This window comes from Zerene cesonia, chromosome 16 (genome assembly GCF_012273895.1).
Source record: "Zerene cesonia ecotype Mississippi chromosome 16, Zerene_cesonia_1.1, whole genome shotgun sequence".
In the NCBI taxonomy this organism is placed as follows: Eukaryota; Metazoa; Arthropoda; class Insecta; order Lepidoptera; family Pieridae; genus Zerene; species Zerene cesonia.
Genome location: NC_052117.1, coordinates 330,413 through 348,275, shown reverse-complemented (window position 1 = coordinate 348,275; position 17,863 = coordinate 330,413). Strand labels below are relative to the sequence as shown.

Below are 17,863 nucleotides of genomic sequence, written 5' to 3'. Positions count from 1 at the left end.
GCCCGCTGTTCTGTTCCAATATGTTGCACATTTCAGCTTTCTGAAGCAACTTTCCAGTTTATATGTACACATCTTATCTTATATATATATATATATAAAAATGAAACCCGTTTTCCTTGGTCACGGCATCACGCGTGAATGGCTGGACCGATTTCACAAATTATTTTTTTCTTGTATTTGTTATTATTAGGAGAAGGTTCTTAAGGAAAAAAATATTAAGAAAATCTCTCAGAAATATTGAAAAATGTGCATTTAATTTTGCATATTTTAAAAAACGCGAGTAAAATGTCAATGTCATTCACATCCATAGATTATATTTATATAATGAGTTGAAATAGGGAGATCAAAGCGATATAACCGAATACCACGCGGGCGAAGCCGCGGGCGGAAAGCTAGTATTATATATAATATAAAACACACATGCGTTTTATGCTATATGAAATGTCTTTTATATATAAATTAATATAGTGACGAAAGCTTTTGTAATTTTGTATATGTTTGTAGCGTTTTCACGAAACAGCTGGATCGATTTAAGAAATTCTACTCTCTTATGCTTTACTGAATAACATAGGCTATATATACCACGTATATATCTGAATATATATATACCACGGGTGAAGCCGGGACGAACAGCTACTCATATATACTTTCTTATATAAATAGACAGTTTTCGAATTTATATAACGGTTATAGGAAAACAATACTCGTATAGGGACGCTGCAAAAAATAGTAGAAATTGAATAAAATTATGCCTTTTTCCCACACCCTAGCATTTAAAATTCAGTGTTGTGTATGATTTGTGGGTTAAGCGGTCAAAAGTGCGGTTAATTTATTGACAGTTACAGCGGTATAATATTATACAAGTTATCAAGGAATAACCGCATCATAGGGAACGTTAAAATTCCTGCCGCGTGATCAAACTTTATCTATTTTTTGAAAATGTCTCATTTATAAAGCATTTCAATACTATAAAACTAAAAATTAAACATTACAATTCGTTCCTATTCGAAAACCATCTTGCGTGAATTCAAACTATAACATGTTGTATAATAGTAAGGAAATTGTTTCGTCCTGGCGATCCTAATGACGAAAATATGTTAAACTCATGAAATTATTGTATTGTCACCGATCCTTGATAAGTGTACTACTAAGTATAAAGTAAAGTCGCTTTCCGCGTTTGTATGTATGTATGTTTAGATCTTGTAAACTACGCAACCGATTTTTTTTTATAGGTAGATTGATTCAAGAGCAAGGTTTTTGTATAATAACATCTATTACCACTAAACCATGCCGAATTTAACGCGTGCGACGCCGCGGTCAGTAAGCTTATACAATACGTTTGAAACATATTTCTAGCCAAAACGAGTCAATTACATACAAACATACAGATAAATCTAATAAAAGTGGGTTTAAACAATTGATATTTATATAGAAACGAGACATACACGTTTCAAATAAACCACTTTAAGAATCTGTAAAATCCGTTCTCACACAAGTAAGACAAATGATAAAAATGTTTCAAAATTCTCTCAATACGAACTTTCTTTAAAGCTCTATTTCGCCTTTGAACATTTCAATACTTTGTAGTTTATACGAATATTGTAGAATTATTTCTCGTAGTTCTCTAACGATACATATTACTTCGTTTCACCTAGTTTTCTATTGCAAAAATTTTATAACGTAACTACGTGATAGGTAATTTTAAAACATTTATTATAATATTATACTTGAAAAATGTGTCCTCCCCCCACTCACCGTACGAAACACAGTAGCATGTTATTATTTAACGGTTTTTTATGAGGGTATGGTACTTCCCTGCCCCAATTCATACCGAATCCTGCTCGACATCCACACTAAAGTGTATGTAAAAACAAGATATTATCATATTAAAAGTACATTATATAAAATACATTATTAAAAGAAGTGGTGGCTCAGTGGTGAGAACCTCGGACTTCAAAATCGGGTATATATAAATCAGGGTTCAAGACCGGACGAGCGTGCAGCGTGCAGGAAATAAATTGATTTTTCAATTTATCTGCACACGTGGATAACATCACTACTGCTTAAAACGGTGAAGGAAAACATCGTGAGGAAACCGGCATGTCCAAGAATCAAAAGTTCGACGACATGTGACATCTGCCAACCCGCACTTGGCCAGCGTGGGATTATGGCCTGAACCCTCATAGGAAGCCTGTGTGTGTCCCAGCAGTGGGAACGTGTATGGGCTGATGATGATGATGAAAAGTATATTAAATACCAAAAAAAACAAACACAAAAATATCCTCTCATCCTTACACAGCCAATTACTGATGTGCGCATACTGAATAATTATTTATTTCAAAAACAAAACCATTTAATGAAAAGCGCCCCAAGCTTCATTATATAACTAAATAAATTACTACAACTCTACCCTGTAAAGGCTAACGAGGCAAACAACGGACACTAGTTTCCCTATTATTTTTGCTTTATAATAGTAAAAACAAATGAGAGCTTATTTAGAGTTCCATTCCCGTGGGTAAAACGAGATTCTATTACTAACGTCATGGTTCGGACGACCTATCACCAGGCTGTATCTGATATGGACCGTGAAAATCGGGGTCAAGCGAGATATAAGCAATTAGCAAACGCATACACACTTGCAGATGTAATCTAATCCGTTGACCACAAAAGGGTTTAGGGTTTAGAAAAGAATTATTATGAGTGAATTCATTTTGTCCTAAAACGTATGGCCAACTTTTAAAATTAGGTATCTATTCATCATGTAACATCATGAATAGATAGATTTTTTCATTTTAACAGCCCGGTGCTTTTACATCGAAATATTTATATAAATCTGCGTATAGGTTTGATCCTGGAGGACCTGGATCGTCTACGCACTAACCGCTAGGCATATAAAGAATATACAAACAGTACTTATAAATCACTCACATTCTGGCAAGCAATCTAATGAAATGACTAAGCTCCAGGCTCTTGATATAACCAAGTTATCTCGACGCTCTTAACGCCACGTATAATATGATTATAATAATTAATTAATGGTCGCATATATATACATATTATAGTACTAGCTTTAGTCCACGGATGCTCGGGTAGATCTGAAGTTGAAGTAATGAATAAAATACACTTCATTGTAATGAAAAATTCCATATGTTGTTGTTTTCTTACCACAACGCATCGTCAGCACAGTAACACACATCCTGTTTAACGGCAACTCCGTTAAGTACGTTGAGCATTTACATAAACAATCATCATCATCATCAGCTCACATATGTTCCCACTGCTTGGATATGGCCTCCTATGAGGGATCAAGCAATAATCCATCACGATGGCTAAGTGCGGGTTAGCAGATGTCACATGTCATCGAACTTCTGGTTCTTGGACAAACCGGTTTTCTCACGATTTTCCTTCATCGAGCAGTTATGCGCATTATTTTTTTTCTCACACGGTCTCGAACCCCTAAATATTCGTGCGAGTCCGAGACCCTCACTACTGAGCCACCACTGCACATATATAATAGAGTAGTATATATTTCATACAACAATCAATGTACTCTCTAATTAAATCAATTTAAATCAGGACATCGGATCTGAACTGCATTCTATTAAATTATACTGTAATTAATTGACTAGACATGACATTGCTAAATTAGAAGCTAATATCAGTAATTGATTTACTGTTGCGTAACATTTAACCTTAATCCAGGACAAATGCGTAATTCCTAAAGTCAAACTTCATTTCTTATGTGCGTATGTTTCTCATTAACCTCCGAAACGGCTTACCAGTTTTAATTTTAAAAAATGTGCGTATTCAGTTAATATCGACACTTCACAGGCAAAAGTATTAGGAATATTAGGAAATTATTGAGCATTATTCATTGCGTATAAAAAACAAATGCAGAAATGTGTGTACATAATATATTTATTACATATTTACAAAGTTATACATAAAAGCATTGTACAAAATATCACAAAGGGGAGTTTTAAAGGTGTTATAAACATGTCATGGAAGGCTCTCCCAAAGAGCATTTTAAAATATGAACACAAATTATAGACTTTCAAATACACTAGATGGCGCTAGTAATACCTTACTTATAACAGTATTTAAAAGGAACACAAAAGCCATTTCAAATTTATAAAGAATGTAGCATCTAAGTAGCAAAAACTCCAAAAGTTTTAAAGATATTGATAGTTTTCTAGAAAGTATATATTAGCGCCATCTAGTGGCACAACGAGGTTATAGCTCAATGGTATCCGTAACCGATTCCGTGACCATAACCGCCGTAGCCGAGGCCGGAGTAGCCGACCGGGGAACCGTATCCACCGTAGCCTCCATATCCACCTGAAATTGAACAAAATTATATAAGTACTAGCTGTAGTCCGCGGCGTTACTCGCGTGGTACACGTAAAATTAATCATGTGCTAAAACAGACTAAACTATCTATGTATCTAACACAATACAGACACGATAAGCTGTTTTCGTGTGAAATAGTAACAAACATCCATACATCAATCCATCCATACTTACAAACTCGAGTTTATAATATTGGTAGGATTCGGATTCAAAATAAAACAACTATCAAATTCTTCCACCATTTCGATTTAAACAATAATATTGTATAATATAAAGTTATAAAAGTAGGATAATTACCAAGGCCGGAGTATCCGCCATATCCTCCGTAACCGCCATAGCCGCCATAACCGCCATATCCGCCAAGACCGTAACCGCCGTATCCGCCATGAGTTGTGGTGTACGCAACCTTGCTTACAGCGACTGGAGCTGGAAAAATAAACACAAGTGTTATTAAATACCGGCAATGTAATACGCTATGCCCAGTTCTTCTCACGATTCTCAGTTCATCTCCTTATCTTATTATGTTATCTCATTCTCAATCCTTTCCTTATCCCTTATCCCTAAACAGCGGACAACGCATTTACAGAGACCCTATTATTGCAAATATTCATAGGTGGTGGTGATCGTTTACCATCAGCCGAATCATCAGCTCGATTGCTCTAACATAAAAAATTGCCAAATCTTTAAATTTATACCCAAATTTAAGAGTGCGAAAAAACATTTAAATGCTTAACTTAGCCAAAAATCCCGATAATATTTTATTATTATTATTATTATTGTCTTTCAGTTCTATTTTAATTAAGACATATTTACTAAAACACAACTTTAATAATACACATAAGTCCAATTGAAAATCATAACACATAACATCTTATTCTTCCTATTTAAAAACCAAGAACCACCCAAATCCATGTCCTCATTTGGTACCATAAAATTTATTTAAATAACTGTATTTATTAATGCGCTCATAAAATTACGATACCTAAGTATAGGAGACAGACAAAAATTCAAATTTAGATATCAATAACATTCCCTAGCGGAACGTCAACACGTGTTTTATTTCTTACTTAATCAACCAGAACCCAAACTCTTAGCAACGAATTAGAATATATAATTTATTCAAAAAATTGTCGAACAAGGAAAGTAACCGATAAAGTCCATAAAAGATTCAACTCAATTTGGAATTGGTATTTAAAATCGATTTTCATTATAATTTGACCGAAAGAGACGTTAAATTTTTTATAAAAATTCAATCTCGAACCGGAGGTTCGTATGTTTTATTCAAACACTTGTACACTTCACGGCCCTTTACTTTTAAACTTTTTTAATCAACGCTTGAACTAATCACTGCCTGGTTCCTTTCTCCCTAATATAGCTCCCAAATAGCGTGAGATGAAAATGACAGGACACACTGTTTAAATTAATGACATTCATTTTTGTAATGGGGTCTTTAATTGTTGATCATTCGTCTTAATCGAAGGCTTTTTTATCGATTTACTGGCGGTCCGCCCCGGCTTCACCCGTGACACGATTTTTCTCCTTAAGAACCTTATCTGACTCCTCTCCTTCACAAAAACGTTAAAAAATTTAGCCCCATTAGGTAGTCGAGTCGTTTTCGACTTTTTGGCTTAGCAAGACATCTAGTGTCTGATGGATCACATCACATCTGGTGGATCTATAGGTAAAAATATTTATAATGTTATTATTCTACAGGTAAAAAAAATAAAGAGATTTATCTAGGTACTCGTAAAAAACACCCTCATATATTGTATAATTATCTAATTATACAAATTTTGCCTCATTGCTTATCTTTATATGTGCGTTCATCTGTACGCTAGTTTGTCACAGGCTAAACCGCTAGATCAACTTTATTAAATTTTGTTCAGATTTATAATTTGAACACGAGCGAAGCCGCGGGTAAAGGTAATTTTATAAAATGTAATGGTCACCGGCCAAGCTCGCTTCACGCACCAGTGGTGAATTGTCAATGCTAAGGACAAAGCAGCTTCACAAAAAATCAATTTAGTTGCATGACTGCATTTACTACTTCCGAGGTATTTTTATATCTAAGTACCTGGTTGAGCGAGCTTTGCTCGGTATTTTTTTTTTATTCGCCAAAAATTTAGCATTATTATTCGCCAATAGATGTCAGGAAGAGTCATAATAAATTGGGACTACTCAAACGCCTCCTATTTGTTCCTAGCTAGATCGATTTATCGCCCCCGAAACCCCCTATATACTAAATTTTATGAAAATCGTTGCAGCCGATTCCGAGATTCCAATTATATTTAAAGATATTAGAAATATAATTCTCGTGGCACAATGATATCTATATCCTCCGAAAGTGTTAGACCGATTCTCATGAAATTTTATGTGCTATAAGGTGTGAGAATGCGCCTATCAAATACTTACAAAAATCATAAAATTGGATTGAAATTTGATATATGTTTAGGTCATTAAATAAGCAATATACATGATACCTATATATTGAACTATATCATACATTAAATATACTGGATATTTTGAACAGTCAGACTTTAAAATCTCATTTTAAAAGAACCAATCCCCATAAATCGTTCTAAATATCAAAATTGTGATATAACCACGTATAAACAAGCAAAATTTCAATTTCGTACTTGTAAAGTATGTAATGTTGGGAAATTAAAAAAATTCCAAATAAAACTTCCACCTGCTCTGAAGTTTCGATATAAAACTGTTGAATTTTTCATTACTGTTGCTTTAGAATTCTTGTTGTTGCAAAATGAATATTTACTTTGTGATATTCAAACATATTTTATTAGGCATACACAAGCTAAAAGTGTTTTTTTAATGCAATGTACATGATCCTAAAAACCGATGTTTCAGTGATTGTGTTAAAATGCCCACGTGTCGGTTTACGGTACGATAACTCGTGCTGTCCCCTCAGTCAGAATAATTTAAAATATATATATATTTTTATCTACATTCTCTAATACCAATAATTAATAAGACAAAGGTCCAAAGAGTCTTCATTTTAAAGCAAAACTCTTTTCCATCTTAGGACACATAACTACAGTAATAAAAAGTATCCGATCATTTCAAGCAGTCACGTTAAAAGAAGTATTTATATTTCGTCCTTATTCAATTCTGTAAAATACTTCGCGCTTAGATGAACAAGTACAAAATGTTTTCGTTGAATCGTAATTATGTACAAAAAATTCAATAAACATTCTTTATCGAACGTACTCGAAATATTGTAATTACTTATTCACGCAGCGTCGTTAATTCTGTTTCAAATTTATCAACCGATTTTAAAAAGCGCGCGTTATTAATTCTTTGATGATTCTTTTTTTAGATCCCTCCCACCTCCCGTGTTATCCTCTCATCCTCTTGTAATAGTTATTTCATTTAAACTGATAGATTTTTCGATATTACTATATTCAATTATTTATGTATCTTCTTTTAAACATATATTTTTTATGGTATACCACTTTTTCCGCTACTACGAAGTTTCAAAATTAGTCATTTTCAAAGTCAAGTCTTTTTACCTTACTCTTACCAGTGTGAACTATGTTTGAGTGAATATATTTATAATACTAACAATGATTCTCAATTATTCCACATTACTCCTTATTCAAACAAGCAATCCGTCTCAGCATCATCTGTATGACATAATAGCTAACTCAGAGATAAAAACGCGATCTAACTCTTCAGCTCTTTAGTTTCGTATCATCATCATCATCATCATCAGCCCATATATGTTCCCACTGCTGGGACTCAGGCCTCCTATGAGGGTTCAGGCCATAATCCACCACGCTGGCCAAGTGCGGGTTGGCAGATGTCACATGCCGTCGAACTTTTTAATTCTTGGACATGCCGGTTTCCTCACGATGTTTTCCTTCACCGATGAAGCAGTGGTGATGTTATCCACATGCGCAGATAAATTGAAAAATCAATTTATTTCCTGCGCGCTCGCCCGGTCTCGAACCCCGACTTATCGATTTTGAAGTCCGAGGTCCTTACCACTGAGCCACCACTGCTTCTAGTTTCGTATATTCAATTATAATTGATTACAATTATAAACAGATGCGACTTCTTTTGTCGATTAGCGAACACAACAAAAAGTCAATATTCCTTCGCAATTTGCGTGTCACAGTAATTATCCAATTCTGGCCCTCGCGTCAATTATAGCTATAAGAAATAATGAATCAGGGATATTGATATAATCACAGTGTGAATGTGTGTCAAGGGTGGGTCCATTCCCACGTTAGTCAGGCAGGCAACTATTACGTATCTGTCGTATGCATGTTAATATAACATACTAGCTGTAGCCTGTGGCGTTACCCGCATGGAACTTGGATTAAAAGCCTATGACGTAATTCAGACTATAATCTATGTATGATTCAAACAGATACGATAAGCGGTTTCGTGTGAAAAAGTACAAACATACATACATACAAACTTTGTTATGATATAAGTAGGATGTACCTTATTCCTAACTTATCCGTTAAACAATATGTTAAAATGTGTGGGTGTGTTAGTACTCATTATAAGCATGTTCTAATGGGTTCAAAAATATACAATATATACTTATTTTCACCTATATAACATCAAACTTATTTTCCATATTATTTGTATCAATTAGTTTAAGACAGGCTGGAAAAAGCATTGTTATAAGAAGAACAAAAAAAAATATTAAAAAAAAATGGCGGTAAATTATCTATCCAATCTAAGACTCCATAAAAACACGAAATCGCAAAACGTAGATCGCACGAATAACACTAATTCTAACCGATCGGGAGCAAGACATTTTATTGCAAATGTTCCTCTCTGTTTGCAATTTATACGACAGTTTAAGCTTAAACGATTCCTAGCTTTGAATTTAAGGGTGTCTATGTATTGGCGACTAATCTTCTTAGTTATTGGACGGTAAGGTTTCTTACACACTAAGGATTGCATATTTTAAACATCTCCTACTGTTTATAAAGAACAGACTCCTTAGCAAAATTTTGTATCTAAACCAACTAACATTCCTTTTACTTCGCCCACGTCAAGTCTAATATTTAGTAATTTACATCATAGCTCTTCTATAGGCTCAGAAAATTGTCTTTATTATAGCAACTTGATTGATGACTTATAGTCCTATTATATAATATTAAACCTAAATGGACCTAAATAGCATTAACCAGAGCATTCATTTCAAGATAAGCATGGCACAAAATCCTCTTATGTTTTATAACATTAACTACGTTAGGTGAAAGATTTAAAGCACATAATATTAACAGACCTATTGTACTTTTTATATGTTGATACATAATTTTTTAAATTTGGTTTTGATACTGATTGATTCTTGTTACTGGCATCCGAACCGTTTACAAAATAAACATTTCACATAGTCTTTCGTGTGTAAACAGCCTGTTTGCTAAAACGTTATTGCTTTTAATTGGCAATGAATAAAATTAGTAGTTCGTTAGTGTCGCAAATCGAGGAGTTGAATCGATTCTAAAGGATTGTTATTTTAAATGAGATCTGCTAGAGATTTTGTGATAGGAGTTTAGGTGCTTTAGTATTGGATTCAGTGTCTTCATTTAAATATTGAGAACCCTTATTGTTCGCAGTAGTAATATTTTTATTAAGAAGATCACTATCGTATTTTCCAAAGGCAGATACAATTGTTAGTTCATCTTCATTGTCTCATAGCAGATATATGTAATATACAATGTTCTGTTGAGAATTTTTTTAAGAAAAAAAAATGATCACGGGGCGGATTATGCAATTATTTTCTAGCCTTTTAAAATTACTCAATTTATTAAGCATTCGAATGCTATTTAACCTAAAAAGTTAATTATAATTGCTCCGTTATTTGTACGCAAAAACCTGTTTTTTGAATATGGGATATCCACACAACCACAGAAACCACAGGAACGTTGAAACTGATTCTTCATCTTTTATCCCATTTATGATATTTTTAGCGTCGTAAATAAGATTTATCTATTAAATAACTCACTGACAATACTATAACCATACTTATATATTTATTCCAAACAGTTTTTTTCAAACCAATGTATGCTACTTACCGGAGTATCCGCTATATCCTCCATATCCTCCATAACCGCCATATCCGCCATAACCGCCGCCGTAACCGAGACCGCCGTAACCGCCATATCCGCCGTAACCGCCATAACCGAGCCCGCTCACTCCGCGCTTCTCTGTCTTCTTGGCAGCATCTTCAGCAGCCACGGCTGCGATGGCTAGAGCGACTACGATCTGTAATAATAAAATAAATGAATATACGAGTTTTCGCAAAATAAATGAATTAAAACGCATTAAAAATTAAAACTACCTCAACCCCTTCATTTCAGCTGAGGAATACCGCTCCGTAGATTATTTAAAAACATTGGGCAGTTTATCCAGATTTTTATATATTTTTGATGATATATAAATAGAGATGTGGAAAGTGTATGTTGTATTTTCCGTGAATTTATTATGATTGACGTTAATTTTTTGTCTAATAATGTTATTGTTATATTTAATAATAATAATATAATAATGAAATAAATTTATTTATTATCAAATTACAAGATTTTTCTTAATTTAGACATTAACAGTAATTGTGATAAGTGTTTATATAATAATTCTATCAAAACTATGGTATAAAAGTTGTATATGGGTATAATTTGCTCGTTCTCTAAAAATGCTGCTTTAGAAACGCTTCTGAATCGATTATTTAGAAAAGTATCACTCTTCAAACTTCAAGTAATGTAATCAAATGCTTTGGAATATGTTAATTACCAAATTTCCCAAATATGATATAACCGGTTGTACTTAATAAGTCATTCGTCTCAAAGCTTAGTTGACTGAACTAATTATATATGTTTGAATTTTACATAATATATTCGCATTTTAGCTTCTCTAACTCACATGCAGATGAATATTTCGAATTAATTCAATATTATTTATGTCCGATTATATATTTAACAATGTTTATCATTCATCCAGTTATTGTGCAATAAACAGCTACAATTTCAATGGATTTTCTTTCATTCTTTAGCATTTATTTAAGTGACGTTTATATCTGAAACGCATTAACAATAAAAGAGGTATCACAGTAAAAATTTTGAATTTCCATAACATTAAAATCGATTGTCCGTTAAATTGTACGTGTTAAGTAACGAAGCCTTGAGTTTTCCTATTACAGGATATCCTTTGAGTAAATAGCTGTGTTTGAAGCCATTTCCCAACCTACCATTAGCCATTTTAGGGCACCAATACATTGACTAACATTTGTTTCTAACATGACATCGCTTTGTCACTGTCATGTATTGGAAGATATTATATATATATTTGTTTTCTTTTTGTTTATATACACAGTTTAAGACTTTTCGTATTAAATCTTGTTGTGAACTCTATAAAAATTAGTAAAGTTCATGTTTAATATTATACCATCTATCTAATTTAAAATTTATTCAGCACATCACGTTTGGATAAAATTATTCCGAATATATATAATACAAAACCTTCAAAATTTGGAGTAATAAATTGTAAAACAACATTAATATTTAAATAAGTAATTAACATTATATATCCTTTAAATATTGTTGAATTCATTTTTCATTTCCACACTGCAAACGCCTATTTAAATATTTTCGTAATATCGTAAACAATTCACTAATTAACGACTTAATTATTATGCAATAAAAATATATTAGGCTTAGTAATAATAAACGCTAAAAAGCTAAATAAACACATAAGGACAAATAATAATTGCAAATTTAAATCTTACGTTATTTGACTTTAAAAGAATAATTATTATACCGAGAAATATTCACACACAAATAACTTCCTACTGTTTAATAAAGTAGGTTTTTAATTTTATAAATCCAAGCTAAATGCGTCTATTAGATCGATATTTTTTATTGTTTACGATAATATAATTCTATTTAAATTTGAGTGAGCGTATTCCGATATAAACAATTCATTTAGATTGGCTGTTTTAAAAATTCACAATAGCTTCTATTTTGTTTTGTTTAGCTATAATTATAAAGTTTTATTGTGATAAAATCGTTAAATCAATACTGATTAATTACTATAGAAGGATTGTTGTAATTAAAGCAATTAATACAAATATATAATCGTTAGATACGCCAGAAAATCAACTTACAATAGCAATTGTTACAGTTGCTACATCTCATTGTTTTAAAGTATTTATGTTATTTATACAATGGTACCGCCTTCGCTTCGCTTCGTTTCCTTTCTAAACGCGAATGATAATTGTTTCATATTAAATATTGACGAATTTTGACGTGCGATGTAAGTGATAAATTCTTTCACAAAACATTTATAGAAGAAATATAATACGTGTAAAGCTTTTTTTGGCATTTTTGAATTTAATATTTTTTGGGGCAGTGACAAATTATATAAATGCATTGCATAAATAGTTTTTTTTTTAATTATGTTAGATTAAGAATTCAATTTATTTAATTTTATATTTTATATTAACAATATAATTAAAATATGCGACTTTATGTTCAAATTAATTAATTTCTACATTTAACCCAAAAATGAAAGAAATATTCTTATTATGTTAAGTCAACCGAGTTTATAGATAAAACATCGATCTATCTCAACTCAATCAAAACTAGCAAATCCATTTCGAATGTGCTGGTGAATAAAGAAAAATCCTTACCAAGAATTTCATGTTGTCTCTGTTATCACTAGCAAGTGACTGATGCCTACAGCAAATCATGTAACGCTTATATACCAACGGTATGGGCATTCCTTCAAGGTCCATTACTGTATTGTTATTATTTTAGTCATTGTGGGAACTTCTGAGTTTATTACACTTTAAAGTTTTTTTAATAGGGTCAAAAATAGTTGTTAATAATAGCACAGATAACATAATCATTACATAGTATAAGTAAAGTCGCTTCCCGTGTATATATGTATGTATGTTTAGGTTTTAAAAACTACACAAGGGATTTTGATGAGGTTTTCATGTGGTATTCGGAGTGATTCAAGAGGAAGGTTTATATGTATAATAAAATCTATTAAAGTACTCCGAATTTAACGCGTGCAAAGCCGCAGACAAAAGCTAGTACTGTATATAATAGTAACTTTAATAAAAGTCTATAGTTAATGTGCTTATAAGAGAATGGTTCAAATAGTTTAGATAGCGAGTTATAATATTGTTAAAAGAAGTATGTCTACTGACCACGTTGTTCTGCCTTACTCTTATAATTAAGGGAAATACATATGATTCCTATATCTACCTCACACACACGAAATTGCATGAAAAACGGTCTAGCCGTTTCGTAACGAACACTACGTCATAAAAATTTTGTGTATTGATTATTTGTGATGTTCTGTACTGTAATATAAATTATTTGTTATATATGAAACTAAACATCTAAAATGATATTAATTATATTGGCATTTATTTTCTATACGTTTGATATTTGATATTTATATGACTCTAATATAATTATTTATGCTTTTCTTTGCGGCAGAATATTTAATAAAAAAATAAATAAAAACCAATGATTATTGTAAATATTAATTAACTAATATTATGCAATACTTATTAATTTCAATATTGAAATGAAAGACGAATTTATCATATTTACTTTATCTAATTGTAAGAAGTAATAACTTTTAATATCAGCCATATATATTCCCACTGAAGGGACACGGGTCTCCTATTAGGGTTCAGGCCATAACCCACTACGATGGCGAAGAGGGGCGAAGTATGACACAGGTCGATGTTTTGAGTCTTCGACATGCCGCTTTCCTCACCATGAATTAATCAGTAATGATGTGAATAATGTGCAAATAAATAGATCCATTTCTTGCACGCTCGTCCGGTCTCGAACCCCCGACTTTCGCTTTGAGTCTGAGGTCCTAACCATTGAGCCAACTGCAATGACTATCTGTTATCAAAAATAATATCAGAAAAGTATTTATTTTAAAAAGGGGGTAATAAATATGTGTTCCTTCAGGATAATGAATGTTGAAAAATATGTTTTGTAAATTATTATCAGAGTTCATTTTTAAATTATCTTCGTTTACGCTTCGTTGCCTATTGCTGTAAGAAATTTTGAAATTAAGGCATGCTATAATTGCATGAATGCTCCCCGCTCCTTCATATAGTGTTTATTAAATAAATGTTGTAATAAAATATGAATACATAGAACAATGTAAATATTAAAAAATACATATTTATGTTGCACATAAAATAGGTTATATATGATACAGTTTTAAAGCAGTGAATATACTTAATTTGGGAAATTTACTAAAAATTAAATTTATACTTAATTTTATTTCTATGAAAGGTAAAAATTCTGTCATGCGGTGGGATTCGAAGCCGCGTTCCGTGACTACGCCTGACATCTAGGCCTGCTATGCTCGCACCACAACAATCGAATTTCATCCATTCTTTCGATTTGATTTACCTATGGAACACCCCAGGTTTACTGGATTGGTTGGATTGATCCTAATGACATTATATTTTATTGGAAATAGAAAATTTACCATCGTCTATTGTTGTGTTATTGTCTAGGATAATCAAAATTTTATTTACTATTTACTGTTTATACCAATTTTTTTAAAACAATTTTTTTTAGAGCCCATTCTTTTATGAAATGCTTTAAAAATGTTCAAAGTTTTCCTCATAAATAAATGTATTTTTTGTTATATAATCAAAGGCACATAAATCATTATTTAATGTACAAAATTGGCCAAGATTTAAGTGAGCCAGAGTGACCTAATGATGCTCGTGAATAAGTTGTTTGAACTTTAGGTTTTGTGCGCGACAGGACCTGAATCTAGACATTATTTAATACCTAAGATCTATTAGACCTTTACAGAGCTGTTAAATTAAAAAAGGCGGTTGCCTTCAAATTGACAAAACTAAACCAAATTTTAGTAGAAACACACGGGAGGTAACAGGTTTCTAATCAAGAAAAAAATTATCAAAATCAGTTCACATATACAGTCAAATTAAGAATCTCCTATTTTTGAAGTCGGTTGAAAATGTTGTGAAATGATGAGGTTTTGTAAATAGTTCAAAAATAGGTCACAAGTATTTATAATATATCACATAAATTATTCATAATCAGATTTAACATGAAACATTAGATATTTATTACCAAAGTATTATTTTTTTTTGTTAATGGGACAATAATTTTCCGTTTGTGAAACAGAACATATTCCATTAATTTATTGACAACACTATATAATAACTATAACAGTTCAATTACAATATATTATTTAAGTTATTACAATGGAGACATTTGTAGTTGAAAGTGTAGTAATTTACGTAGTTTAAGATTATAAGACTCTAGTATTATCACAGAAATGAGATTTAGAGAAAATATTTTCGTTTTCTATTTACTTTCAAAACTGTCTTACCGCTTGCCACTTCGTTCTCGTGCTTACCAGCTTTTTTCGTGTTTCAGTGACGTCTTAAAGCAGTATTAATTCCAGTGTAGTAGTCTTTACTACTAAGCAAATTATCACGGATTAAGGCGTTTACTTAAATTTTTTTTCTTGTGTTTTTAATAATCGTTATTGGTTGTCTCTATTAAATTTAGCCATCCCACCAATCTCCGATTTCGTGTTATGCCAGCAACTCATAATTACACCGTGTCGCAGTTAAAGAGGGAAATTGGTCAACATCCTACGCCGGAAGCAATCAGTACTGTGTTATATTTCGACAAATGTTTAAATCAATTTTCGTATAGCTTGTGAATGGTTTTCTTGAAGGACACAGTATACCTATATCTGTGTATAATTGACGTACAGTAAGCAACCAGACTAACAATCACGCTCAAAAATTGTCTGAAGAAAAACTGTGCCTACGCATATATTAAGCAGAGTTTTCTACTGACTTATACAATAGATTTTGAACATTACTGCACGAAAATAGGGTGCAAATTGCAATACGAGAGTTATACAACGCTAAAGAGACCTTTTTTAAGGACGTTTTAAATATTTAATTGTGAGTGTTGTATTACATCTATGTAGCTTATGCCGGTTCCTTGGTGGAATGGTTATAGGGCCACCAGAGCTATTTTCTGACAGACGAAACGTGGACAATTGATTTGTGCTGGTATGAACTACGATCGTCATGTCAAAGTACTTAAAAACTAGCTAGCTTCAAGTATCTCAAGGCTTATTTTCAAGTATAATCTAAGACTGCTCAATCGTCCATACTTCGTCCGTCCGAAAAAACGTGATGTCTCATGACCCTGGTATCTTGCTCTGTAGGTTTTATAGACCCCAACTATTAGCGCGATACTACTAACATAGAAGCTATGCAAAGCTAATGCTCTGTTCTGTAATACATTTAAAGAAACAAATATATTTTAATCTTCTATTTAGGTTTATGCGCGAGATGATATTTTTATCAATAGATTTGAGTATTCCCTTGCTTGTAAGGATATAATAGAGATATAAGTTAGTCAGATGAGTCTTACTAACCAATAAATGTTGTCTTAAAGCTTTCTGACAAACAAACAAACAAACAAACATAGTCACCTGATGGTAAGCGCTACCGACGTCCGTAAACATTTACAGAGGTCTTACGCTTTTAAAAATGGATTGCCGGCTTTAAAGGATAAAGGATAAAGGAAGTTATAAAAAAAGACAGGACTGGGAAGTGTAAGGAAAAGGATATGGGCCTCCAGCTCCCCCACTCATACGAAATATAGTAGGATTCTCGTGCTATTTTTTTTTTTTTTTTTTTTATGTCATAGCGGACAGCAGAGCTGGTGGTTCGCCTGATGTAAAGCGATCACCACCGCCCATAAACATTCGCAAAGGTAGTACCTCTGTAATTGCGCTACCCGCTTTTATGGGGTAAGGGAAAAGGGAAGAATTAATGACTGGAAAGAAGGAATGGACTAGGACGGGTGAGGAAAAGGAAACGGGCCTCCGGCTCCCCCACTCACCGTACGAAACACAGTGGCATGCCACTATTTCACGCCGGTTTTCTGTGGGGGTGTGGTACCTTCCCCGGTGCGTGCTGACCCAATTCATGCCAAAACGTGCTCGGCTCGCATATTCAAAGTCAAGGTGAAATCATCCGTCTCGAACCTGGCACCTCATAAACTTTTTAACCACTGAGCTATGGGGCACTTCATGATGCTATTACACAACTATTGATTACTGAGATCAATGGGAATTATTTCACAGCAATCAATGCTAAGTAATACCTAGTTTAGTTATATCGGTGGTAATGCCTAGGTGTAGACTGGCGTATCACCTAATAGAATCTGGACGTGTAGCAATTATTCGAATCCTCTTACTGTATGTAATTCCGGGTGAGATATATTATATTACATTGGGTAACATTGAATAAGGCTAATAGTTATGGAGGTTTTCTATATCTACACTTATATTATTAAGAGGAAGAATTTGTATTTTTGTTTGTTTGTTTGTAATGGATAAACTCAAAAACTACTGGATCGATTTTGAAAAATCTTTTGCAATTAAAAAGCTGCAACTTCGCTGAGTGACGTAGACTATATATAAGCTG

The 17,863-nt window shown here is 32.7% G+C and overlaps 1 protein-coding gene across 1 annotated transcript; it reads right to left on the bottom strand.

The window, feature by feature from the left end:
* Positions 1 to 3,900: 3,900 nt before the first annotated feature.
* Positions 3,901 to 13,086, bottom strand: LOC119832896 (keratin-associated protein 19-2-like). Its single transcript, XM_038356713.1, has 4 exons — positions 13,016 to 13,086; positions 10,407 to 10,596; positions 4,648 to 4,776; positions 3,901 to 4,338 (listed from the first exon to the last, which is right to left on the bottom strand). The coding sequence occupies exons 1-4, from the start codon at positions 13,073 to 13,075 to the stop codon at positions 4,241 to 4,243; spliced, it is 477 nt and encodes a 158-aa protein (XP_038212641.1). The 5' UTR covers positions 13,076 to 13,086; the 3' UTR covers positions 3,901 to 4,240.
* Positions 13,087 to 17,863: the final 4,777 nt, after the last annotated feature.